Source organism: Nannobrachium achirus (genome assembly GCF_963921795.1).
Source record: "Nannobrachium achirus genome assembly, chromosome: 4".
Classification (NCBI taxonomy): domain Eukaryota; kingdom Metazoa; phylum Chordata; class Actinopteri; order Myctophiformes; family Myctophidae; genus Nannobrachium; species Nannobrachium achirus.
The window spans coordinates 38,693,690-38,720,697 of record NC_137813.1 but is presented as its reverse complement, the minus strand read 5'-3'; the positions used below and the strand labels follow the sequence as shown (position 1 = coordinate 38,720,697).

General features: G+C 42.0%; 1 protein-coding gene across 1 annotated transcript; it reads left to right on the top strand.

Annotated features, from left to right (window-relative positions):
* Nucleotides 1-6,973: 6,973 nt before the first annotated feature.
* Nucleotides 6,974-20,545, top strand: znf281a (zinc finger protein 281a; the record flags this gene model as incomplete). The annotated part of the gene is made up of 7 exons (XM_080724998.1): nucleotides 6,974-7,106; nucleotides 9,595-10,052; nucleotides 13,646-13,747; nucleotides 14,081-14,207; nucleotides 14,842-14,925; nucleotides 17,644-17,762; nucleotides 18,896-20,545. The coding sequence occupies exons 2-7, from the start codon at nucleotides 9,648-9,650 to the stop codon at nucleotides 20,543-20,545; spliced, it is 2,487 nt and encodes an 828-aa protein (XP_080581124.1). The 5' UTR covers nucleotides 6,974-7,106; nucleotides 9,595-9,647.
* Nucleotides 20,546-27,008: the final 6,463 nt, after the last annotated feature.

The window sequence follows — 27,008 nt, the reverse complement described above, 5'->3', positions numbered from 1 at the left end:
AGAAGCTTGGCTAATGGGACCCTGGGTGTACAACAAACTTTGAGCCGTTTGTGCCCAGATGTAGGCCAGATGTAGGCCTCTGTGGCGGTCCCAGATGACAGTAAAGTGACAAGGCTTTGTGAGCTTGTAGATCAGCTATTTTTACAATATTCAATGTAATGCCTCAACTCCTACAAAACAATTCCAAGTGCTTGTTGGAGGTCTCCAGTTAGCTTGAAAAGGTTGAGAACCACTGGCCTATAGACTACAACCAAGGTCCACTGTTTTGCATGCTGATGCATCATTCATAATTACAATCTCATGGCAGATCTTCAATCAGACCTGATGTGGAAAAACAAGCACTTGATAGATACTTAAAGAGGTATCATCTTTTAAATAATTACTACTACTACTACTACTATTCTCCCAACTAAATAGTACCCATGGACACCAGTATGACAATGGCCATTAATAGGCATACAGATTGGACTTCACATTCTCCACATCATCAGTAATTCACGAGACTAAAAATACAATTAATTAATTCCCTGATCAGATGAACTACACTAAATTGATTGATGGGATAAGAAAAAAGAAAAAAAATACCTGATGTAAATTACTTGTCTGACATAGCAATGAAACGATGACAGCATGTCATGATGACTCATTATTTATTTGAAATTATGGATTATTCCTATCAAATTATGAATTGAATAGTGCTCTTGTCTTGTCTAGGATTTATTTGTTTTGTCATGATTAGGCTACCTGACAGTTATTCCTGATAGGGTCCTAACTCCTGACATCTTGGGACAATTATGTGAAATTTGCTCTTCTTGATTCATAGGGGGCTTGGAGGCACAGAGTAAACTAGAAAAAGTGCTCCTCGGAGCACAGGTCTCCGCCATGTCAGGTAGGTTATTGTGGCCTCCTGGTGGCGCTATAATTAGCAAATGTGAAAAGGGTGCAATTCCTAGACGGTTCATGGCGATCGCTGTGTTCATGATTTGAGGCATTTTGTTCCAAAAATGTGTTCTGTTCAAATCAAGCTGCTGGTGGCACCATTTCTCCCTAGGCCTTTCATGGCAATTGCTGCATTCATGATTTAAGGCATTTTGTTACAAATAATTGTTTGCCTAAAAGAATTGACCTGCCTTCAGCCTGGTGGAGACATGATTGACTTTTAGAGACATATACTTGCCAGACAACTTGACTCGAGCTTGAGTAGAACAGGAGAAATCCTTAAGACCGGTTATGTTTAGTTCATAGGAAAATTATACGTGCTGGTTACCATGGTAGCGGATGCGACAAAGAAGATGACAAAGGCTCTGAGTTGCTCTTCAACCAGTAGTGAATTTCAGAGCCTAGACAGGTCTGAGAGAGAGAGAGAGAGAGAGAGAGAGAGAGAGAGAGAGAGAGAGAGAGAGAGAGAGAGAGAGAGAGAGAGAGAGAGAGAGAGAGAGAGAGAGAGAGAGAGAGAATTATTATTCAAATCGTTCACCACAAAGACCAGAGGTTACATGGGGATAGCATGACTGTTGTCTGGTATAGCCCTGAACAATGCTGAAGGATGAAGATAATAATAAAAAAAAAGCTTTTAAGACAGGATCAAGGCACTGAATATTGTTGATCAGTTACACATGTCAATCGAGCCCAATCATTTTGAACAGGGTTCAATTATTTTTCATTTATTTATATTTTTAAATAACTTAACTGCCAGCCTGCTCTTTCATGGCCACTAAGGTGTAATTTACATACATCAGTTGTACTATGAAGTATGCCATCCAGGGTATAGGCCAAAGTATTTTGGACTCAGGAGAAAGCTCTGTCTCTATAGCTAAAGCAGCAGGCATGATAGAAGTTTTCCAGACTAGATACAGAGGGGGACTGCCCATAAGTCTGAAATCTCATTAGTCCTACATATCATTAGTCTGAATTTAGTTAGGGTTAGGTTTTAGGGTTATGTTTAGGCATAGTTTTACTGAGGTTAGGGTTAGGGTGAGGGTTAGGGTTTGGGTTAAGTTTAGGCATAGTTTTACTGAGGTTAGGTTTGGGTTTAGGCATAGTATTTTTCACCAGGTTAACATCACCAGATTCTGACTACTGGGATCTGTGGGATGTAGGAACAATGAGATTTCAGACCAATGCCATGGCCGATACAGAGTACCCTGCAGTGATGCCATACCTCACTCCATCCCATTACACCCAATCAGCTGGAACCAATTGCAGAGAAGCTTTGTTGGAATGAATGGAAGTTTTTTTCTTTCTTTCTTTTTTTACTGGCGTCATGGTCCAAAACACACAAACTATAAATGCACTGAATTACATTTTGTGTTGCTGCTGTAGGTCCAACTTAACATCAGCCACACGGTCACACCACCACCTATTCATTTTACAATAACTGAAAGGGGGAGATACGGAAGTTCATGCTTGTTCAATTGCTCAGAAGCTGCCCAAGTATGGCTATGATCCAAATGGTGAATGGAAATTAGAAATGCCAGACGCTGTCAAATGATTCTTGCTAGCAGGTAGGTCTCCCATTTAGGAACAACAGAGACACTCAAAGACCAATCATTGAACCTTCCCACCAACAGATTGAGGAATGGAATATGATGCTTGCATTCAAAATTGTGGATGGGGTTTTATCAGGTTGGGATGTATACGAGGGAGCAGAGAAAAGGCAGCCTTGAAATGCTATGCACACTGAATTATTGATGAAGAGACAGAATTGATAACCATCTAAGTCATGTGACTCACAAATTGTCTTAACCACATAAAGCGTCCCTATTCTTGGCATGTCATAATAGGCGAACATTCAGGGAAAATAGGTGAACATCAGGCAAAAGTGCAATGCGTTTTGAGCTTGTAGTTGCAGCTATTTTCGGTGAATATTCACCTGTTTGTACCTGATGTCGATGTACAACAAAGAATGCAGGGTTCAAGTGGTTAAGATAACAGAGAAACCAATGGATTAGGCTACAGTTTACTGTTTTCAGCCACCTAGTAGCTTCATAGTTCTGCGGGCAGATTGTCTTTGTCTCTTTCCCTTCTACAGAGATGACTTTACTTGTCGTGGAGTCGTAATGTCTCTGACCTCAGTGTCACATGTTGTGCACACAGCCTGTCAGAAGGTAACCAGTGATAGAAAGTGGAGCCTTCCTCTGACATTTTCTAACCTCAGTGATGCAAGCTGAGCTTTACACTGACTTAGATGACATTAAAGTGACATACAGTAATACCTGCAAGCTGTAACCCCCCCTCTCGTGTTGTGTGTGTGTGTGTGTGTGTGTGTGTGTGTGTGTGTGTGTGTGTGTGTGTGTGTGTGTGTGTGCGTGCGTGCGTGCGTGCGTGCGTGCGTGCGTGCGTGCGTGCGTGCGTGCGTGCGTGAGTTTGTGCGTGAGTTTGTGCGTGTGTGTGTGCGCGCGTGTGTGCGTGCGTGTACATGTGTGTGTGAGAGAGAGAGAAATCACTGTGTGCTTAGCCTTTAAGTAGTATTTTCAGTGACAGCTACAGTAATATAATGACAGCTAATATAAGTTAAATAACCCAAAAATACACAGCCACAAAAATCACACACATATTACATTGTAAGCCAAAAGCATGCAGCCATTGTACAACACACAGTTAGGCATATATTGTATACTAAATACAAAATATGTGTGTTGCTCAATTGAATTTATATTGAAATGATAAATAGATTGATGTATTCATCCTACGAGGGAACTTCAGTAAAACAAACATTTCCAATGAATAGCCTACTACTGTACATTAAGTGCAGGCTAGTCACTAATCCTATGCCATACATGAGGCAGAGAAAAGCTAGATACTTGAGGTTATCTCTGATTATCCTGTGGTTGCATGGCTTAAAATACACCCCAGGCGAGAATTGTCACACTGTGTGATTTGATGAATGAAACTCTATTGCATATTTAAACAGCCTGAGATGAGTCATTTCAAAGATATAGCCAGCGGTGTTGGTTGTCATCAAGGATGCATATGAGAGGATTTGGGACATCAAAAATGGACTCGGCTGACCTTCTTCACATTAAGGCTACAGGCTCCTTTTCAATTATGCTGCTCTCTCTGAATTAATTGGTTCATTAGCACAGGCAATTAGGAGTGAGGAAGCAAGTCCCAAATAAAAGGAATTCAGTGTGATGTGCATTTAGATGTGTGCCCAGTTCCCACTCATTCACCCAGCACCTCTAAAGATTTGCATCCAAATGAGATTATATTTCTTAATATCGTCTCAGTGGTTAATCTGTCCTTACTCCTCTTATTGTAATGTCTTCCCTATTTTCAGGATAACTACTTGTTTTCGTAGGCCACTCTGTTCAGAAGAGACCACAACTCTAATTAGTGTGTGCAGCTATTTAAGGAATTGACTCCCTTTGTGCTACATACCGGTATGACATTGGTATCTGAAGTATCAACCAGAACGACCAAAACAAAATTGTCTACACAAATGTCCTTAAAGGTTTACTTTCCAGCATGCTGTCCTCAACATGACCAACGTTCACATACTGGTGTATGTCTGATGAAGATCCCACTGTGACCAAAATGTCACATTTCCTAACCTTTAAGGATTTAATTGCGACCGTCAGGTCGCACTTACTACCAAAACCTCCACCGGCTGTCTGTCCGTCTGTGTCTGTCCCTCCGTCACACGTCACACGTCACACTTCAACACTTCAATTCTCACATGCCCCTCTTCTAGCGCCACCATGAGGCCGATTCTTGAAAAACAGATTTTTCGACACTGCTCCTACAATTTTTGCCCTAAAATCACGCAAATCGGTACACACTTGCTCTACACTGATGTCATCAACATGGATCTGTCCCATTTAGCGCCACCTTCAGGCCGATTTTTTAAAACACATTTTTGGACACTGCTCCTACAAATTTGCCCCTAAAATCACGCAAATCGGTACACACTTGCTCTACACTGATGTCATCAACATGGATCTGTCCCATTTAGCGCCACCTTCAGGCCGATTTTTTTAAACACATTTTTGGACACTACTCCTACAGATTTTGCCCTAAAATCACGCAAATCACTACACAGCATGTCTACACTCATGTCATCAAAATGGATCTGTCCCATATAGCACCACCACCACATCAAATGTGATTTTTTCAAACACATTTTTGGACAGTGCTCCTACAGATTTTGCCCTAAAATCACGCAAATCGGTACATAGTATGGCTACACTCATCTCATCAACATGGATCTGTCCCATATAGCGCCACCATCAGGCCAATTTTTACAAACACATTTTTGGACACTTCTCCTACACATTTTGGCCTAAAATCACGCTGCGACCCGACGGTCGCTTATCTCCCGATTAGGGAGTCTTACTGGTGGTATAGTCTGTTACTTTATCGTTCATGGACGATGTCAAAGTGATTTGAGAAGAACTGGTTTAGAAGGCATTCGTGGAATTGGCCTCTAGTCTTAATGGGTTAAAAGACTGTATTTACTAGACACAAAGGATTCCAGTAGGGAAAACAACAAAAATTACTAAGACCCATAGAGAACGTATACAATGGTCTCTCTGTGCAAGGGTAAACAGAATGTAGTTGTATATCATGTAATAGTCAGAGTTAAATATATAGCCTACTCATGATGATTTTACAGGGGTGGAAGAAGTAGGCTATCAAGTAAGTAAAAGTAACAATACCACAAATACTCTGTTACAAATTCTAACTTGAATAAAAGTACAAAAGTATTGGCATCCAAATATTCTGACAGTACCAAATGTAAAAGTACCAACTGCTTTATGATCCTCATAAATGGATCATCATATTATTATTGTAAGTAGGATATAGCTGGTAAAGGTGGTGCTGACTTTGTGTGACTGTTGTGTAGCTTAACCTACAGTATAATAATAGCCTACATCATAATGTATCAGTAAAGTTAGCCTTACAAGACTGTCATATGACCCAGTATTGATCCAAGGCTACAGTAAAGTAGGCTGTTTTTAATAATAATCTAAATATGAAAAGTAATATAGTAACTACAACTGTCAAATAAGTGCCCTTTCTTTGTTTGTTTTGTTTGATGCTTTTTGATTGATTGAATACTTAATAGTCAGAAATGTAAACAGCACAAGGTAGGCCTACTGTCAGACGTCAAGGCTAGAATGATAACACAAACAAGTCCTGGGGGCTTGTTTCCATTGTGGTCCTATGCTCAAGTTAAAATAAAAAATAAATAAAGATTTTACTCTAGTAGCCTACCAGTAACTTAGTTACTTTCCATCACTGGGATTTGCCTGTGTTTGATTGATTGATTGAAGACTTTATTAGAAGTTTGCATAGGAAAAGGTACAGTTTCATGACAGTACAGTTCACTGGTCCAAGGTCAACTAAAAGGATACGCCAAAGAAAGCTTATGGCTTGTTTCAATTGAGAAAAGAAAATCATATAACATTGAATGACAGAACACAGTACTATGCAGAAGATATCAGAAAAACAGCCGTTAAAAAATCACAATGCAAAATAAATGGCATTTACAATAGAAAGGTCAGGGGGAGGTAAGGATAGGTGAGGTGTGTGTGTGTGTGTGTGTGTGTGTGTGTGTGTGTGTGAGAGAGAGAGAGAGAGAGAGAGAGAGAGAGAGAGAGAGAGAGAGAGAGAGAGAGAGAGTGAATGAATGTGTGGAGTGGAGGGTCAATCATCATAAGGCACTGGCAGTGGTGTAAAGTAACTAAGTACATTTACTTAACCTACTGTACTTAAATTGTTGAGGTATTTGTACTTTACTTTTGAATTTTTCCAATACTTTTGCTTCCACTCCACTACATCTCGGATCCATTAATATGTGTAGGGTGGAGGGTTCATTCATGGCACTGCAGTCTATCATCATAACAGCAGTAGGTCAGTAGTGTTGTGCTCTGCTGCCCTACATCATCATCATCATCATCATCATCATCAAGGAGTCCAGACTCCGTGCAATCCGTGACTCTTCGCAGGACCCGTCCGCTCGCCAGACCCAGAATCCCCTGCGCTGAGGCAAGATGGAAGAACACAGCAGCTGCGGGAGAACAATGTTTTGGCTCTAAAGATACGAAACGAACAGCCGACGGTGAATTAAAGAAGCCAAAACGCCCGATCGTGGTCATGCACCGGTAAGAGGAAACTACAATAATCTATTCCGACGGGGCTTTGGCCGCCGGAACGTGCAGCGGTGTTACGGGACAGACAACAAAGCGGCAGCAGCAGCAGCCAGCCAGCAGTAACGTTACATTACCGCTAGTTAGCAGCCTGCTGCTAGCCGTCTCGGCTAACCTCGGCTAGCATAGCTTTGACGAGCATCATTGTTCTGTTGAGTTGCATGGAGCCATTTGTTATGGAGTCAACATTACTGCACCATCACTTACAGTCGCTCCACTGTCCATCAGTTGTGAGCGGCCTAAACAAAACGGCACGTTTGCAACCGCGAATACATCTCTAAAGCGAGTATTTAATGAGGGAGATTTATCAACGTAAACGTTCCTCTTGATCTTGTTGCCGACTCTTTGCCTGTTCTGTTTGCCGTGTGTATGTGTGTGTGTACTCGCACTTCGTTTTAACGTTAAACCATTTTTTCTTATTATTTTATCAAAAATTAAGTCCACGATGCAATTGGTTATAACGTTAAGGCGATATCTTGGCGTTCTTGGTAAAGGGAGGTTTTAGTTGACGCTTTGACGGTGTGTTCTCCATCAGCGCAGACGTCCACTAGCTGCCGTTATTGCATGGCCATATTAATAATTGCATGATCCTGCATCACAAAGAAGGGCCCTGCAAGAGTGGTTAGCCTTAATGGCTAACTCGCTAGCTAATTGCATGACTGACTGGCAATGGTTTTCAAACGTTTTCATATCAAGGACCCCTAAATTGACACGTATTAGCCCGCGGACCCCCATTTGAAAAGATACGCCAGGGACCCCCCATAAGAGAAGATTTGTACGGCTCTAGCAGTGATTCACAACCACCAAGGACCCCCAGTTTGACATGCATTATAAGCTACGAATTAAATTTGTGAAATCAATGTTAATTTAACTCTTGAGTGAACTAATGGAACCAAATGGACCTATTATGGTCAATTTGGTTAAAAAGTTCCTGTATGTTTGAACTTGGTATTAAGGCAGGTTATTGGGATTTGGCATCAGATGTTTTGTGGTGTTTAGTTTACACTGCACAGGTAGAGAGTAAACGGTTAATTTAACAGCCAAATGCATGGTTCTAAAACATGTTTGGTATAGTTTAAAGGAATCCAAAATCATGGTTTTGCAACATAATTATATCTTTGCCTTATTTTCTGTTTTGTACATATCTGCCTCTGTCTATATTTTATAATTGTACTAAATAATACAAATAAAATATAATAGTCTGCTATGAAAAACTCTTGATACATGTGTTAATTCCTAATACCCTTAGTAAGGATAAGCAGTAAAATCCTCTGTTAAATTATCCATTTATAGTATTATAATTTTTTGTCATACGCCAGGGGTTCTCAAACTTTTTAAGGCCGTGACCCCCAAAATAAACGCATATGAACTGGGGACCCACACTCTGACATTTAATGTGACCCAGTTCCACAGATAAATATTGTGAAAATAGCAGATCTACATGCTCACAACGACTCGCACTGCGAGGCGTTGTGAGCATGTAGATCTGCTATTTCTGTCGCGATAAAAAAACACTCGCGATAATCGTATTGTGCACTCATGCACTGGGATCAATTCACCTTCTATTTGCCGAGCTGCATATCCGGTACCACATTCTCTACCAAATCTCTTGCGACGTGTTGTGAGCTTGTAGATCTGCTATTTTTTGGCAAATGTTCTGCCCCAGGCGGGATGTTTTGGATATTTTGATCGTGATAATATCGTAAATCGCGAATTCACGATCTCTTTTGTCACAATAATCGTGATATGACATTTTCATGTCGTCCCATCCCTTGTACAGATACCCTGTATACACTTATGTAGGTTTGTTTACCGTTGAGTGAGACATTTTTTTTCATTTTAATTTGGGGACCCCACTTGGGGTCCTCCTCACCCCAAGTTTGAGAACCACTGTTATACACTATTCACAGCAACAATGTTTCAAATGCAGTCAGCAGGCTCTCATTGGCAGATAAGTGCATTCAAATAGGATGTCCCGGTGAGCCGGCCCATCAAACAGATTAACGTGGAGCTTCAATCCTTGCTCTCGTCCTCATTTGATATTGTCCACTACTGCAGTTGCAGTGACCTTTTTGGTGTGGGAAAAATGTATGCACACACACACACACACTGTCTGCAGTGAAGGAATTTAGTGCTGTGTGTATCCAATGTTTTGCATGTTTCCACATGTCATGGATCCAGACTGCAGTCCTTTGTTGACCCACAAACGCTCATTTTTAATCCGACTAAGCACTCGGTAGAGAGATCAGAGGACATGAGAATGATTCCTAAGGGCCTAGATTACCTAAGTCCATAATTATTGTCTCGTCAGCTATCATCTGTATTTATACTTTTTCTTGATTACTACTGATGTGTACTTCTTAAAAGAAGTATATAGTATATTTTTCATCACCTCTGATTCTATAATTGACTCCTGCCCTTTTTTTTCTCTTTTCTTTCTCAGGATGACACCGACTGGCACCCTGTAGTTTTCCTGCCGGCCCGCCCACATTCACCATGAGCATCATTCAAGACAAACTAGGCAATGAATACCTGCGCTCCAACGGGGGCATGGACTCCAACTTTGGCCCCGGCATGATCATGTTCAGCCACCTGCCCCCGGTGACCAGCTTCACCCGGCTGGCCGCCCAGTCTGTCATGCAGGACCTTCCGCCCCAGGAGATGATCTTCAAGAAGGAGCGGGACTCGCCCGATTGCAGTGGGGGCGTCCTGGGGGCCGGTCTTGGGTGTGGGGGGGTGGGAGACTATGTGCACGCCATGGGCATCAAGCAGGAGAAGCTGACGGAGCACGACTACCGTATGCCGCTCTACCCCGGAGGGCCCGGCAAGAGCACAGAGCTTCTGGAGGTGTCCGTGGGGAACCACCAGGGTCTGCTGGTGCATGACCTCAGCATGGGCAATGTAAGAGTCTGACCAGCACACCAACACTGTCAAACATCTGAGGTCTAGGGCAGGGCTCTTCAACGTTTTCAGGGCAAGGACCCCTTAGTCGAGAGAGAGAGAGATGAAGCAGTGACCCCCACAACCTTATCATAGATTCCATATAGTTTAATCGTTTGACAGCACAATCATCAGTGTATTTTGGATTCATGTCAATTTGTGTTTTCAGATATTCAACGACTTGAACGGTCAATACTTCATAAACTTGACCTTTCACTCTGTCTGCTCTTTTTCTCCTCTACAACAAACCTCTTTGCCAAAAATAGCCGATCTACAAGCTCACAGCTTGTTGATCTGCTATTTTTGGCTTAAGTTCTAGGACGCTAGGGTTCAAGTGGTTAATATAAAAAAGGAGAAAAAAACAACCCCCTGTAGTAACTCTGAGGACCCCCTGTTGAAGACCCTTGGTCTAGGGCCAGGTAGAATACCCCCCCCCCCCCCCCCCCAGCAGTGTAGTTGATGCTGTTGAATCTAGAGCCTAGATGAAATATAATATAGAGTGTATGCGCATGCATAAAGAGAATGGCAAATCGAGTGACAAAGTAAGTTTAACGTCGTTTAATGCAATCAGATAGGACTTTTCTGTTTGGATGTATGAGCTGCAAAGGCCAGAAAGTAGTTTTTTTTGCCACTCAGTAGGCGTTCCCACCTAACTTTTTAACTCTTATTCACAAGAGTAATACGAGTGGTGAAAAGGAGGTATAAATGTTGGTGATTATTATTATCATTATTACCTCTAATGCTGAAGGGTGCCAAACTTGTCAAACAGCTGATGTTTTAAAACACGGGTGGTGGTGGAGGAGGAGGAGCCTGAGAAAGGAGGGGATCAGGGGAGGAGCCTGTATGGGGCTGCAAAGGTGGTATAAATCTGCTGAAGGCGTGACATGCAAATTATAAATCACCCCCTCCTCCCTCCACTGCCATCTCTTCTTGCCAGAAGGATGATGTCATCCAGCCTCGGCATGAATGAAAACATCTTGGCAGGAACGTGGGTGTCTTGTTTGAGATTTCACTTAACCCATTTTTTAGGCCTAAAATTATTGAATGCTTTAACCAGTGAAAAATAGCAGATATACAAGCTCACAGCGCGGCACCGAGTGCCACGCTGCGAGCTTGTAGATCTGCTATTTTTGAAAAAGTCGTGAAAATGTGTGCAAATCTTTGAATATATGTATTTTCAAAAGCGAACGTTTGTAACTCAAATTTTGCTTCTGGGTGGTCCCTGGAACTAAATATTTTGGGATGGGGGTCCGTGGCAAAATAAATATCATTTTGGGGGTCCTTCACATGAAAAGGTTTGAGAACCACTGACATAGTAGTCTCTCAAGAACAGACTAACTGAGCTCCAGTTAAATGAAAAGGAACTTTTCTTTGACGATGGCTGGCCAGATTGTTGACATACAAACATCGGTTTTTCAAAAAATCTTAGAAGGATTCAAAAGACACTTATGTAATCGGGTCAAAACCTAATTTTCACAATTTTTCAAAAATAGCAGATCTACAAGCTCGCAGCGCGGCACTCGGTGCCATGCTGTGAGCTTGTATATCTGCTATTTTTCAATAGTTAAAGCATAAAATATTGCGTCATAATGTGTTCAGGCCTAAATGGGTTAATTTCACATACACACCTTTGTGTAACAATAGATGGGCTTTGATGGTCAACAGGGTCTCGATGTTGATTATAAAAAGACGGACAACAGAGAAGACCATCCTGCAGTTTGATATTTTTTTTACATGCAACTTGAGTGGTAAGATTTTATGTGAGAACAAGACTGCAGATAATTTGAGGCCCTTTTGCCTGTCTGGCAGCACAAAGAAAACATAATGAAGCAAGAATTTCAAGCCTGCTCATATAATTAGGATAAAAATGTGCTCACACTGACGAGAGCTGTTTTGAGGAAAATAAGGCCTACAGTTATTTGAATTATTTTCATTTTGGCATGCTCCCCAAATCTTGTGCTGCTTATTCTCGCCATGAATACATTTGTTTGAGCATGTAGCCATTTTGCAAACCCTGAGGCATGTGCTTTTTAGGTCGAGGAAATCAGACTTTGTTTTGGCTGGTCTGGCTCCTAATGTAGGCTAATCCCAATGACTCGGTTGATATTTGAGAACTTTTGCATGTGAAACGACATTCTACTTATCCCCATATGGCACTGGAGAGCAGCTTATTCAAGTAATAAAGTTTAATCGAAACGGAAATGTCAGTTTTGCTGAGTTCCCAAGATAAATCATTGATAGTTGGGAACCAAATAAACACTTTACCTGCCTGCAATTCCTAGTGTGCAGAGCACAGATGGAACATTTATTCCGTTTGTACACTTGGTTAACTTAATGCTGAGGTATTTATTGTGTATATTGGGTCCCAAATATTGAGAGAAATCACACCCAGCAGTGTGAAGTGATATAAGTGCTATTTATGAGTTCATTTCATTAAGTGACCCTGGGCGACCTTTTCCTCGGGAAAAACAGACAAAGCCAGATGTAGGAGCAGTTGGCTCTAACAGGAGTACCAAAATATCAAATGGGTGTCTGTGTCCAAAAGCATTGTTGAAATTTTCATTCTACAAATGAATTCCTACTTAGGTTCTGTGAGGATACATTCTCATATAGGGTCTCATTCTGAATTTTTAGTTTAGGTGTTTCAGTTTCCAGATTAATAGCTTTGTCACAGTGAATGGCAGGCACTTTGTTCAATAATGGAGAGATGAATTGAAGCTTTCTCGACTCTCTGGAACCACAATTAATACTAGGAGTCGAGTATCCTAGTATTGTTGTTTGGTGTAGCAGAGTGGCCCTAAAGACTAAAAGTCATCTTGACTGAGGGGGAGATTTCCCTTTGGATGAATGCGTGGTAGATGTTTTTGTTTCCTATGTGGGATACCTGTTTAACTTATTGACTGCTTTACCACAAGTTTCCCGAGTTATCCCATATGTCCAGGCCGCCAGGCTCGAGTTTCCTGAGTTTCGGGCCGTTTTTGTGACGAAATTGCATGTTTAACCCCCATACCAACCCCATCTTTCAAACATGGCAGCTATGTTTGTTTACATATGAAGAAAACATAATGGCTGCGATCTCATGAATGCCTGAACTGATTTTCAAGCAGATTTTTTTGTTTGAAAGCCGTGAACAGTGTGCTCACACGTGGTGCATGATCTAGGCATGGGCGTGCATGATCCGTGCACTATGAATTACATGGAAGTCTATGGAGACTGGTGTCATCCTGGAACTTCAAAGAGATTTTTTAAAAAGCAGCGAATGAGTTAAAATCCAGGTGGTTACATTAGAGGCTCAACCGGAATCTGGGTTTCCGGGAGGTGAATTTATCGGAGTAGCCCTGCCTGAATACCAGAAGCCTAATTTCTACCATAAGACTTGGTAGATGAGTTTGGATTTCCCTTGCGGCATACCTACGTTCAAATCCAGGTGGTTGCATTGCCACCAACATGTCCATATGTTTGTTTTGGACTCGAGGCCCTAACCTTCAATCAACTGATTTCTATTTGTCTGCCTGCTCTCAACGCCTCTCTCTCTCCCATTGTCATTGTCACAGCTGCCAAGTCGCTTAGGAAAGGAGCCCAGTGGGAGAAAAGGTCGAAGGTCAAATGGTGATGGACAGGAGGCAAAGCCCAGGAAGAAACGAAGCGAGGCAAGGGTTGGTTATGTCCCCATTCTATTCCTTTAGTAATCCATTTGAGAACACTTATCTAAATTAATGCACACATAAAATTCAGCAAAATTACAACCCTTACTGATTAGGTATATGATGATGAATAGATTTGATTAATCCCCAGAGGCGAAATTGCAGAACATTATATCCAAATATTAGACAGCAAAGAGAGCATGTATGACATGTCACGCCCAAAAAAATCCATATGTGCATTTTTAATAGGTTACTTGCAAAATATATGATTATGAATGTTACGTTTTTGGCTCATGAGTTGACTGTCAGCATGTGACACTATGTTTCTCCTTGGTCTGTCTGTAGCAATCAATGATGCTGGACGCGGATGGAGGTAGCTTGTCGCCCGGCTCCAAGCCACACATCTGTGAGCACTGCAATGCATCCTTCAGGAGCTCCTATCACTTACGAAGACATGTCCTCATCCACACAGGTACTGAAGATGGAGGATAGTCTCCACTCTGTAAAATGCTCAGTGTTCACCCATTTTGGGCGGGAACCGCTTTTGGTGTTTTTACCCTTCAGAACAGGAACCCCTTTTGGGGTTCTTGTTGCCATGTACAGTATATAGCAGCATAATGTTTTTTGTAATTTCATAATATGAAATTCCATGAATACAATATTATTGTATTCATGGAATTATTCTGTCCAAAAGTGAATGCGCTTGTACAGAATAACGTACACAGGCAGAATTGATACAAGGCTTAGGGCTTTGGCACCAACATCACTTGAACAAGTTTGTTTTTCAGCATTTTGTGCATTTAAGGACCATATGGGTGGTCTGGCATCTTAACCTTATTGACTGTATACTTAATATTACTGCCGAACCAAAGATTTAAAGCTTTCCTGAGATCATAGACATTCTTGAGATATAAAAGGATGTAGAATATAATAATAATGAAGATGGCGTGTTATGCACCATTTTTGATAAAGAAATGTACCGTATTGACATTTATTGCCCTTTTCAGATTAGTGGTATTGCAATACGAGGGTAAAATCCATTCTAACCAAATAAAAGCACCTTTGGTCACATTTCATCCATTCTAACCACATGTAAAACATTTCAGGTGAAAGACCATTCAGGTGCAGTCAATGCAACATGAGTTTCATCCAGAAGTACCTTCTCCAACGGCACGAAAAGATCCACAGTGGTGAGTGTTGCATAACAACCATTCATTAACACTTTTGCTGCCCCTTATTTTGAAGCGATGAATTTTCCTTGCTGCCGCGCCGCTTCCTCCATAGGCCGTCGCTCTTATTTTGAAGGGCCGGGTGGGAATTTGTGCCTATTTCTTTTCACTTTTTTTTTCTTCAACGTTTACCCCATCTAGTCAAGTGACAGTGTGTAGATGAGAGGATGTCATGGCGGCCCCCATGCGATAGCAGATTGAGCTGTAAACATGCCAGCCTTGGGATCAAAATGTATTTTTTCGAGTAAATGAAGTCTCTTTATGGGAAGATCAATGGATTTCTAATGGAGGAGCTTCACTTCGCGTGCACGCCCTGTGTGCGTTATAAACAAATCGCGGACATCGCTAATGCAGAATGGACAGCCAAGACGTACAGTAAGTCATAACAGTGTTACTGTATTTACAGTAAGAGTGACGAGCTGACATGTCAACGGCGTCATGGTATTAACCCTTTCATTGACGAGCTGACATGTCAACGGCAACTATAAAGTTAATAGGCTGGACAGTGTCTCAGGGCTTAAAGTTCTCCGTCCTGGGGACGGATTTCCGTCTTGAGGAGTCCCTAGGGGCTATTTAAGAGATCAGAGCAGATTCGCAAAAAAATAAAAAAGTCGAGCCATCTGCGCTAATTATTTTTATAGCATCAGTTCCACTGTGGTGCGGTACAGAGTGCTGGTGTGTCATGTACTTCTAATTCAGTTCAGTCCAACTACTTCCTGTAAGTAGACTTAAAAATAAAACCGGTAGCTCTTATTTTGAAATCCGCTCACTGTACTGAGAGTAAATGGCTCTGTTTGTTAGCAAGGTTGTTGCAGCTGTACCGGGAAGCTAGTAGCTACGACGATGCACAACAAAACATCACATGGATTACTCGCAATAGTTTGGCTAAAGTTCATATTTATCATAAGAATAGAAAATCATGCTCCTATGGCTTAAACGATGTACACCGTTTGGAAGTGTGTTAAACTTTTGGGACCTCCGCTCCGCTGCGCTGGTGGTGTTATTATGTCATGCTGCAAAGTAATGGGCGAATTGAGACGTCGCTCTCTATGTATGGATAGCAGTGTCCAAAAGAAATCACAGGAATAATGGAAGTCACTGGAGTTTTACGCCATGTAAACAGCAGGTAGGCTATATTATCTAAAAGTGTGTTTACAGAGAAGGCAGCCGTAATTGACAATACATGTTTGCTTACGTTATCTTGCATTAAAATAGGCAACGGAACACTTGTTATGTTTGCAAATCAGAAATTCGAGGGTATTTATTTGTCACTCTTAAAAGTTATCCATAAAGATGCTAATGCAATACTTCAGGCCGGGGTGGTGTTTCATTTGGGAACGACGCGACGTCGTATCATGATGGTGTTCATGGCAGTAGGCGGAGGTTTCTCCACTGCGTCGCATTGTTTCTCTCATAACATTACCCACGTGTGGTTTTGGTTCAGTCAGCGACAATATAGCGGTTAGTTTAGTTGTGAAGGAACTCAAGGAAGGCTGCTCAGCACGGGTCGACTTGGCTGGATGAAAAGGTTGACACGGGCTAGCCATTCGCCATTCAGGTCCTGGTGTCCGAAATCTGTTATGGGGGGGGGGGGGGGGGGGGGGGGGGTGCAAAAGTACATTTCCGTCTCGGGATTTTTTTTGCTTTAAGCCCTGGTGTCTGGATTCAGTGTACCTGCTAATTCTGCCTACCGTTTTCTTTTCCACCATAAATAGAGTAGCGATGTCCTGACGTTAAGCTGGTTGCACACTGACTGCACTGCATTTTTTCATTGCGTTTTGGAAATCCGAAATCCAGAGGCCAGGGAGAGAGAGAGAGGAAAGAGAGAGAGAGAGCAAGGGACTCAGTGGCGACAGCTGCGAAAATCAGGAAAAAAATAAACCCTGGTCTGAAAATAAATGCGAAACGGGCGTTGTCACGGAGGTGGCTCTGTCACTCATATTTGATACAGTGAGTTTCTGGTGAAAATGTAACTAATTTGATGGCAGTAACATTAGCTTTTTCTCGCCGTCAGTTGATTTTTCGTATCCATATGAGTCAACCGACGAAATCATCAACTTATATGACGCGATAGGAACATTTTCTATGGGAATTCAGAACGGGACCCAGATAGGATGTGTAAATGACGTCAGACTTCGGTGCTCTACTAATGTCCTCCTTCATCATACAAAAGTTTTGCACAATTATTATTATAAAAATAATAAAGGAAGGTTTTGCCCTATAATATAACCAGGCCCGTCCTACAGATTTTTGGGAGGGGGGTCAAGATCAAAGACCTGGGCCCCCCCCTCCACATGGGCCTCCCTCTGTTTTTCGCCCACGGGCCGAAAAATACGGGTTTTTCATGGGGAATTTTAAAGTAAAAAAAAGAAAACAGTTAAAAACAGTTCTACACGGTGGCAGAACCGTTTAGGCTTAATATAATAGGGTTTATATAAAGCATGATGTCTTAATTTTACCTTGGGAGAAAGTTCTTTCACAGTCACGCAAATCTTTCCTACACAAACTAGACTGCTCCCGAGTCCCGTTCCACTGCAGGGCCCCCCCATTCCGGGATGGGGGACAACAGTACCCTTTGCCCCCCCTATCGGTGGCCCTGATATAACCTGGACTAATATAACCTGGACTAATATAACCTGGACTAATATAACCTGGACATGTGCTGTTTTTGGCTGTCAGGAGAGAAGCCTTTCTGCTGTGATGAATGCAACATGCGCTTCATTCAGAAGTACCACATGGAGCGGCACAAGAGGACACACAGCGGAGAAAAGCCATACAGATGTGAGACCTGCCAACAGGTTAGTGAGCTTGTTTTTGACAGCAAATTTTTATTTAGTTTTAGTCATAGTCTTTTGAATAAAATCTCATTTAGTTTTAGTCATAATTTGGTCTCCTGAAAAGTTTTATTTTTAGTCTAATTTTAGTCGACTGAATATCATGAGATTTTAGTTGACTAAATCTGCAGTTGATTTAGTCAACTAAAATGTATTTTGGCAGGCCTTGATGGCATCATAATGACTGATTTTACACTTGGTTGCATGCTGAAAATAGCCGATCTACAAGCTCACAAGCAACACCTGAGAGCAACCAAACATAAAATGACTTTCTCCTCCACTAGTCCCTCCTTAACGTTTTAGTCTAGTTTTTATTTTGTTTACGAAATTGTCAATATATTTAGTCTTAGTTTTAGTCATCACAGCTTAGTTTTTATTTAGTTTTCGTCAGTGAAAAAAACGCAGTCGACACACATTTTTCGTCATAGTTTTAGTCGACGAAACCAACACTGGCTTTCAGATAGGGCTGTCACAATTATTACATAATCGTCTAATCGCAATTATTTGACATACTCGCGATTAATTTTAATAATCGTTTCCATGTTGAAAAATCTTTCATCTTTTTTTATTTATTTTTTATTTTTGGAAATAGCAGATCTACAAGCTCACAACGTGTCGCATCGCGACACGTTGTGAGCTTGTAGATCGGCTATTTCCACTATCAGTGTTCTTTTTTTAATTATGAAGTTGTCAAATATGTCAGTGATTTCTTTGTATATTTAGATTATGTGTCATATCTACCAAGTGCAACTTCAAAGCCTAAAAGCCAAACCGAAATGTAATTGTCAACGACAAAAACACAATTAAATCGTTAATCGCAATTATTTGAGTGACAATTAATCGTTGTGTAAAATGTCATAACCGTGACAGCCCTACTTTCAAATGGCTTCAGGTTAGATGTAAGACCTGCCAACAGGTTAGTGAGCTTTCAGAGGGCTTCAGAAAGTCAATTGTTGAGTTTCCATCCGGATTAACTATTAACTGAAGTAGACTATTTGTGTTCCTAGACACATTTTGCTGTTCATTATTATTATTCTTTTATATTATGATTCAAAGCATACATGTTTTATTTTTTATTTTTTTTTCCTGTCTTGCAGTATTTTTCCAGGACAGACCGATTGCTTAAGCACAAGCGAACCTGTGGAGAAGCCATAAAGAAGGGCCTGGAGCCGGGAATGCTGGACCTGGGATGTGCAGACATGGGCCACGGCAGCTATGGAATCACTCAGGGAAATGCCGGTACCACCGGCAGAAAGAGGGGACGGTCCAAAAACCCCGGAGAGGCAGGGGAGCGCAAGAGGAAGAAGGGCGCTGGAGGAGGAGCAGCAGCAGCATCAGCTGCAGTGGGGGGGTTGGGGCCCTCACACATTCATGGTGCGGTATCGGGAGGATACAGCGTCCATGACTACTCTATGGAGAATCAAACGGTGTCCTCCTCTACTGAACCAGGACCCAGCATGCACCAGGGCCGAGCTCCAAAGATGGCATTCAAGAAGGCCAATCGTAAGGGCCTGGACAAGGTGGGACTGGGCCAGTCCAGGCCGGACTCCATGGAGCAGAGCGGTGGTGGGATGGACGGCCTCGGCCTCGGGCTCATGCAGCCCAACAGCGCCAAAGCGGGCCCTACCAGCAGCAATTACGATGATGCCATGCAGTTCCTCAAGAAGAGACGCTACCTTCACGCAGCAAACAATGCAACCACACCAGGTGTAGGGGTGGTGTCCGCTGGGGCCGGCAGTGACTACGATGTCAACCACCTGGCAAGCCAGCAGTCAGTCATCCAGGGTGTGGTGTCCGGGGTGATGGACGGCGACGCACCCCTGAGCCTGCTGGACTCCTCCCCCATGGGGGTGGACAAGCACGACAAGTCAGGCATCCCCGATGAGGTTCTGCAGAGCCTGTTGGACCACTACACTCAGAAACCCGACGGCTCACACCACGACGTCCACTTCGACATCAGCGACCAGCACGTGGAGCTTCATCCGCACGCTGACGACGGCCGGGACATGGGCCACGACACGCCCAGCCCGTCCGGAGACAAGACGGTCATCATGCACGAGTACTCTCGCTTCCTGCTGCAGGCCTTGGAGCGCACCAGCCACAGTGCCAGCTTCCCCCTGGGCCCTGCGCCTCCCACCTCCTCCGGCCCGTTCACCAGCTCCCACCCGGGCAACCCCCTTTACTCTGACAAGAACATCTACACTACTTCCCCTCTGGAGTGTGGCTACGGCCAGTCAGTGGCCTCCCCCTCCTTACCCTCCTCCGTGCCAAAGTCTCACTTTGCAATGCTGTCGAGCTCCTCGCCGCAGCACAGCTTCCACCTGAGCAGCCTGGAGCCTTCCACACACCAGCAGCTCACCCCCTCTCAGGAGCTCACCGACCACTCCTCCTCCTCCCCTCCTTCCTCCTATCAGATCAGCCCGTCTGACCTGAGCAGCCACAAGGACCAGCAGCCCATCAAGAACGGCACCACTACGGTTTTCACTCTGGCCCCGTCGCAGGACCTGGCCTCTCTGGACAACTCCTCAAAGCCTTCCTACCAGATAGAGAACTTTGCCCAGGCCTTCGGCTCCCAGTTCAAGTCGGACGGGCGTGGCTTGTCTTACGGCGCTGACTCGGGTGGGGAGGTGGACCACAGGATACGGACAACTGTGTCTGAATTCTCAGGGTATAGCAGTTTGTTAGCTGACGTCAACGAGCCAGTAAGTACAGGTTCCAAAACCCCAACAAGCCAAAGCTACAGATGAGGGGCGCTGTGGGAGGGAGAATGTTCTGTTGTTGAAAGTTCATGTTTTTGTTTTTAAAGAGAAAATGTTTTGTAGTGCTCCTATTTTATTATTATTGTTATTATTATTTTTTTAAGTGATGTTTTATTTTAATTATTATACTGCCGCTATGTTTATATTGCCCCACTCCTCTTCCCAGGATGAGCCTGCTTGGCCTCCTACAAATGCAATTTGTTTTCAGAATCCTTTTTCTCTTTTTTTTTAAACGCTAACTACAGTATGTAACGAGTCTGTTTTTATTCATTTCATATTAGTGTCAGTAGGTCTGCTTGTTAATCGTTAGATTAAAAAGTACTTTTTAAGCGAGCATAGAGTAGCAATGGACTTGTTTCGCTTCCCACGAGCTGACGTGTTTTAGCAATCAACGTTACAATTGTAAAATAATAATGACATGGAGAATAACGATGGCAGGGAATAGCCCAGAACTGAAATAGCAAAAAAAAAAAAAAGTTATTGTCTGTTACAAGGTTAAAAGTATTACTCAGGAAAAAAGTGTAAATGGAGAAGCCTATGAGGTGCATTGTGCGCTCATTTCAATGGTGTAAGTTTGCAACTTCAAAGAGGATTTTTTTTTTCTGTTATGTTTTATTCCTTGGTGAGTGAGTGTGACAATAACGGACTGCCGCCAGCTCACTTACACTGAGAACACTTTCCACTTGGCTATATAGAGATTATGGTACTTTCTTGTCAATGTGAAACTCACGTTTTCTTCAATAAGGGCCATATATATATTTATAAGAATATATATTATGTAAAATAACAGATTTAATCATTCTGGGGAACTGCCAGGTGAAGTAGAGGAAGAAAGGGGGGTTGTTCAGGGAGTAAATGTTGTCCTTGTTATTTTTTTGGAGAACAAAAGTGATGCTAGGGCTTTTCTTTGGCCAATAGAGGTTGCTGTTGGACAGCGGTAGAATGGCCTTCCCCTCCTCAGCCCCTCTTCTTCCAACAGTCTCTTTTCTTTCTTTAAAAGAATCCAATTAGCACTTTGAGCCGTTTATTACATCAAGTAAACCTACCCTGTTGAATCGAGAAAGCTCAAGCGGATCAGAAACGGAATGGCTTTCTCGAGATGATGTCTGTTGGGTTTGGGTGGATACAGATAGGGGTTTCTGGGCTTGATCATGTCCTGGTCTGCGACTGCAATGCCCTTTGTTTGGATGGCATGCTTTGTATGGTATGGTTGGGTGGGGTGGGCGGGGTTTATATGGAGCAGTGGGAGGGCCTGGTCATGGTGGGATCTTTATTTTTTAATTAACATCGTCTTTTTATCCTCATATTTAGGGAAGGGTTAGATGGCGGGAGGCGGGTGGGGGGGTCTTTTGAGGAAAATTATTAACATTTAAACGGGATAATGTAAATGTAATTCAATGCCCCTAGTTTTAGTTTTAATTGTTACCCAGTTTAGCGGCTTTTTCTTTATTATCAAATTTGATGACAAATATGTTAGTGGATGAGTTTCTTCTGCTGTTGCTGAAGCAGACAAATATGAGGAAAGGGTGACTGGCTAAATTGAACTCATTTGTAACGAGCTGAACTCCCATGTCTTGGCATTACCATGTGTATTCCTCCTCAGATATTGGTTGCCTAACATTACGTGACGGAGTCAGCAAAGGACGTTATCGAAAGTGTTCTTGCTGTCCACACAATGATTAAAAAAAAAATATGAACTCTGCGCATTTCTTTTTGTAAATCCAACAATAATTGCACTGTCTTCCGTTATTAAAACTAGCCTTCAGTGCTGGATATGAAATCACTCTTGCTGATTCAGTTTCCCAACGCTGTTGATCCCCCAATGCCCTTCTTGTGTTAAGCAATCATGAAACATGGCTGAATGACTGCAACATTGTAATATCATAGGGAACAGTGACTGACCACTAGTTATGTGCTATGTTGAATGGGTGCGGGGTGAACAAGTATACGAATTTGCCTATCATATACCTCATATCGCTGCAAACCAGGGACAAAAGGAGTGAAGATTTGATGTATGTAGCAGAAATGCTGTTTTAAAAAGTCATTTTCCTCTGTGTTACTATTTTTAAACAGTTGTGTAATTGACTTTTACTTGACCTCTGTTGAGAGCTGTTCTTGCGGTAAATGTCTAATGCCTACCAGTGTTCAGTCTACAATTGGAACTCCTTTGTCACCACCATAAAACTATTTAATTTTGCCATATTGTTGCAATGCGTATGCTTTTTGTTTACAAAGAAATGTACAAACACTACATCTTAATTTTAATCCCCTTATCATTCGCATGATTTTTATTTTCTATCGTCTTTCTCCCTTTTCTTATCACCACCAAATTTGTAGCTGATATTATCCATTTTTATTTTCTCTCAGTTTCTTGTGAACATGGTTCACAAGGCTGTACTTGTCCAATTAATTGATTAGGGAAAAAAATAATAAAAAATGCTGTTATCAAGGACCTTTATTTTCATTCCTTATTTAGTGTGAAATAAGATGGTTTCCGTGTGTCTAAATCCATTTTTGTTTTTACCTAAAAGGAAATGTTTGCCATTACCACCTATCAAGGGTGCGTACATCGCTAATGATTGTATGTAATTCGAATTCAAGCTGTCTATATTCTTCTCAGTATTGCATATCATTGCATAGACCCTTTACTCCATAGGCCCTGCCCATGAACTTACGCCTTACAGATCTTTTTGCAGGTTTAAATTTGTTTTTGTAGATTTAAATTGCTTAGTCTTATGAGTTTGACATCAATTGATATTTTAAAATTAGTTGACTAGTAATTGCCCAGTCTTTGACATTCACAGCTGTTTGGTTTTTAAATTCTAAATGACATTGATGGTGTTTTAGTTTATTTGGAATGGATCCCCAATAGCTTCCTCAACAATGGTATAACAATATGCATTAACAATTATGTGTTTATGTTACAGGCCAATTCATGCTAGCAATGCCATCACATCACAAGCTCTTAACCACAAAAGGCTGTACTTCCATTAAGATATTCGATAGCTCAACAACAGGTATTCAAAAAATAGCTCTTGTGTGGAGGGTGGATTTCAATTTACATAGTGTTACATAAGTGTTGGGTTACCTAATGTTGCATCTCACTTCCCAGATATTAATTTATCCTTCACAGGTGTATATTTGTATAGCAGCAACGATGAGCTAATGAGTTTGTCAAACATCTTGCTATGGTTGCTGCATGGTGCATTACTATGATGTAACTTAGTATTGCACTCTTTTTCCTATATTTACTGTACATAGGTATTTTATTTCTGTCAACATAAGCTTGTACTTATTTGAATTGGAGAAATCATGCAAATTGCCTCATGACAATATTACATTCTTATACATTTATGCTAATACATTATACAGTATGTGATGATGTCAATATACATACATAACCATGACTTGTCTTCCTTATTGTCTCTGTCGAGTGGAAACCTCATATGTCCAAAAATGTTACTTTTCAGGATTCAAACTCAAAACGCGTCGCTTCGTGCCACGTTTCCAGCTTGTAGATCTGCTACTTTTTATGCATTTGTGTGACGCTGTAGTATGATCAAGTAGAGTATTAATTTACAAAAATAATAAATGTTTTAATATGGGAGGTTTCTGCCCGACAGCAATAATATACTTTAATCAGACCCCAAACCAACATGATTCATAGCTGATAGGCCTTTCCTATGTAAATACTACACCTCTTTATTTACCTATGGTGTAATGATACGGTCATTCATTGATTTTTGTTTCCTTACTACCTTTTCTATGACCAGGGACCGGGTTGTCAACATTGGACTGTCAGAATCCAGGAGATTTATTTTTTGGGGGGTGCGCAGAACTCCCCAACCGGGGTCTGGGGGTCCTCTCCCCAAAACCTCTTAATAGATTTAATTTCCAGTGTTCTGTTGATGTTTGTGCATGTTTGATACTTTTATCAGGCTTGCTCTACTAGCATTGGTACAATTTCAGCCTTAAAGTGCCAAATGTAGGTGTACAGATTTGATGACAGAGGCAAAGTAAGACATCTTTAACACATCGAGTGCCCGGATGTATGACGTGTGTGTGTTGCTGGTGCCCATGGCAACGCGTCATTCTACCTACCGGCGAGAGTACTGGCGAGAAAAGTAATCCGAGTAAATGTAATCGGAGTATGTCCTGTTTATTTCGCGAAAATCTTTTCTTTCAGTCAGGACCGTTTTTTATCATTTCTAAGCCACATTGTTTGTGTTATGGCAGGTAGAAGAGGCTGCCGTTTTGAAATGAAAGTGATTTAAAAGCTAGATTAGGAGAAAACCACGTTTTTGTGCAGCCGTTAGACAGGAAGTCAACGAGACACACAGCGCGTCCGGATGACGTAATTGCGCGCTGCATGTTGGGAAATGGAGTTTGTTTCATCACCGCGGCAGCCAAGTGCAGTAGCTACAGTACAGTATAGTTTACTGTAAAACGCGCCAAACGCGTCGTGGGCCTCCAGCGACATCAAAGAGATTGACTTGTAGACACCACGTGGGCAGCCGATGTGTTAATAATGACTTCTCATCTAAGTGAATAGGCCTATGTAGGATTTTTCTTGCATGCATTGGCCCCACCCCTAAAGCGGGGGGTCTGGTGGTCCTCCCCCAGAAAAAAATGAACATAGTAGATGTAATTTTGTGTGTTCTGGTGAATTTTGAGAGTTTGATACCAAATCCAGGAGAAATCCAGGAGATTTGCCAATCCAGGGGATTCCCAGGAGATGGGGTCAAATCCAGGAGACTCCTGGGAAATCCAGGAGCATTGACAAGCCTGTCTATGACAAGATTACTTGGTATTGGTAGATACCGGGTGTGAGTTTGACCGGTCAGATCGGGACACACAAATAAACTGTATCGCAGAAATTTGACAACACAGTGGAGAAAATAACAAAGGTGTGATGTTTGTTAATGTCGTGAAAGCACAGATGAGCATCAAAGACATTGTACAAGTCAAGGCTTCAGTTTTCCCTGAGAGGAATGTGAAAGAGGTAGTTCTGGCTGGTTACACCTTGCCAAAAAAAAAGTTTTTGTTCTTTGGTAAGCATCTATTTGTGGCCTCTCTCTTATTGACCACTCATTGCTCACTGTATGGACAGGAGTGGCGTGTGTAATAGTTATCGCCACAACGAGGAGAAAGCCTACATAATGTGCTGTGTACACAGGGAGATAAGTGGTGAAACCATTCCACTGAAGGCGAGAACAAGCGTCAATGACGTACTGAAGCTTGTTCCCTAAAACTGTCAGAGCTAAGCCCATGTAGTTCATTACTGAAACCATTCATGGCAAGCTTTGTTTGTTTGTGACAATGAAATGGGTGATATTGTCTCTATCTCTAAATATATCAAACATATTTGAACACAAATAGTGTGATTCTCTTTTAGTCTAGTGACAGTGTGCACAAGAAATGTAGTGTTGATCAGTCCACACAGACCCTCTAGTAGTAGATGGCTGGAATAATTTGTTTTGCATTATGTTAGATACTGTTTTGTAATATAATGTATTCATGGAAATCAAGTCAAATGTCATAGATGTGTCATAAAGTAGGTGACTGACATTTGTGGATTCAGGTACGTTAACAAAAGTGTAAGTGTGCCCAATAGGGCTATTCGATATTTTCTGGAATTTGCTGCTATAGCTGGCTGTATGATGACCATGTGAAGTTAGGTGGAATATTAATGTGATAAGCTGTGGAACAGAATTCCTGGCCTGCAAGATGACAGAATGGCAAGAAGGATTTTCAGGAGGGATATTTTAATAGGAGATTATTTGGTACTGGAAATGTTTGATCATCCCCAGCAGCATGGTCATGAGCATTGAACATCTCTACATCCACAGGCAGAGAGTAATGTGGGGATGTTCAAGGAACTGACCATGATCAAATATGAAGTTAAATGTTTGGAAGAAATCAATTACAAACCAAAATGACGTACATATTGTCAGTTTAAAACGGTATGATTGTGAAAAATATGTTATGTTCTAAGAGCCAGCGATCTCTGTGTACAGTTTAACTCGGGAACCATATTGATAACAGGATGTGTGCAGAGCATGTTAACAGCTTTCTAGATGAGCAGTCCACCAAGAACACAAAGGTGTAGACATAATGGGAAGCTATTGATGTTTCCCAAATATAACATGGATCCTTTGTGTAACTACAAGATATAGGACTGCTCATGCGCGCAGGGGGTAGGGGGGGACGGGGGGGATTAACACCTCCACTCTTTTTGGGTGGGGGGGATATCCCCTCCAGTGTTCAGGAGCTCTTTAAATTTTTAAAATCGCTTCATAATTGCCCGATCTATGAGGAATCAATCTGCAGTTTTGCTTTGCTTCATATAGATGCGTGATCGCTGATCGCGATGCGTCATGCCAATTTAGCCAAATAAGAAAAGAAAAAAAGCTCTCGAAGCACTATAGGCTATACATGGCATGTTGACAGC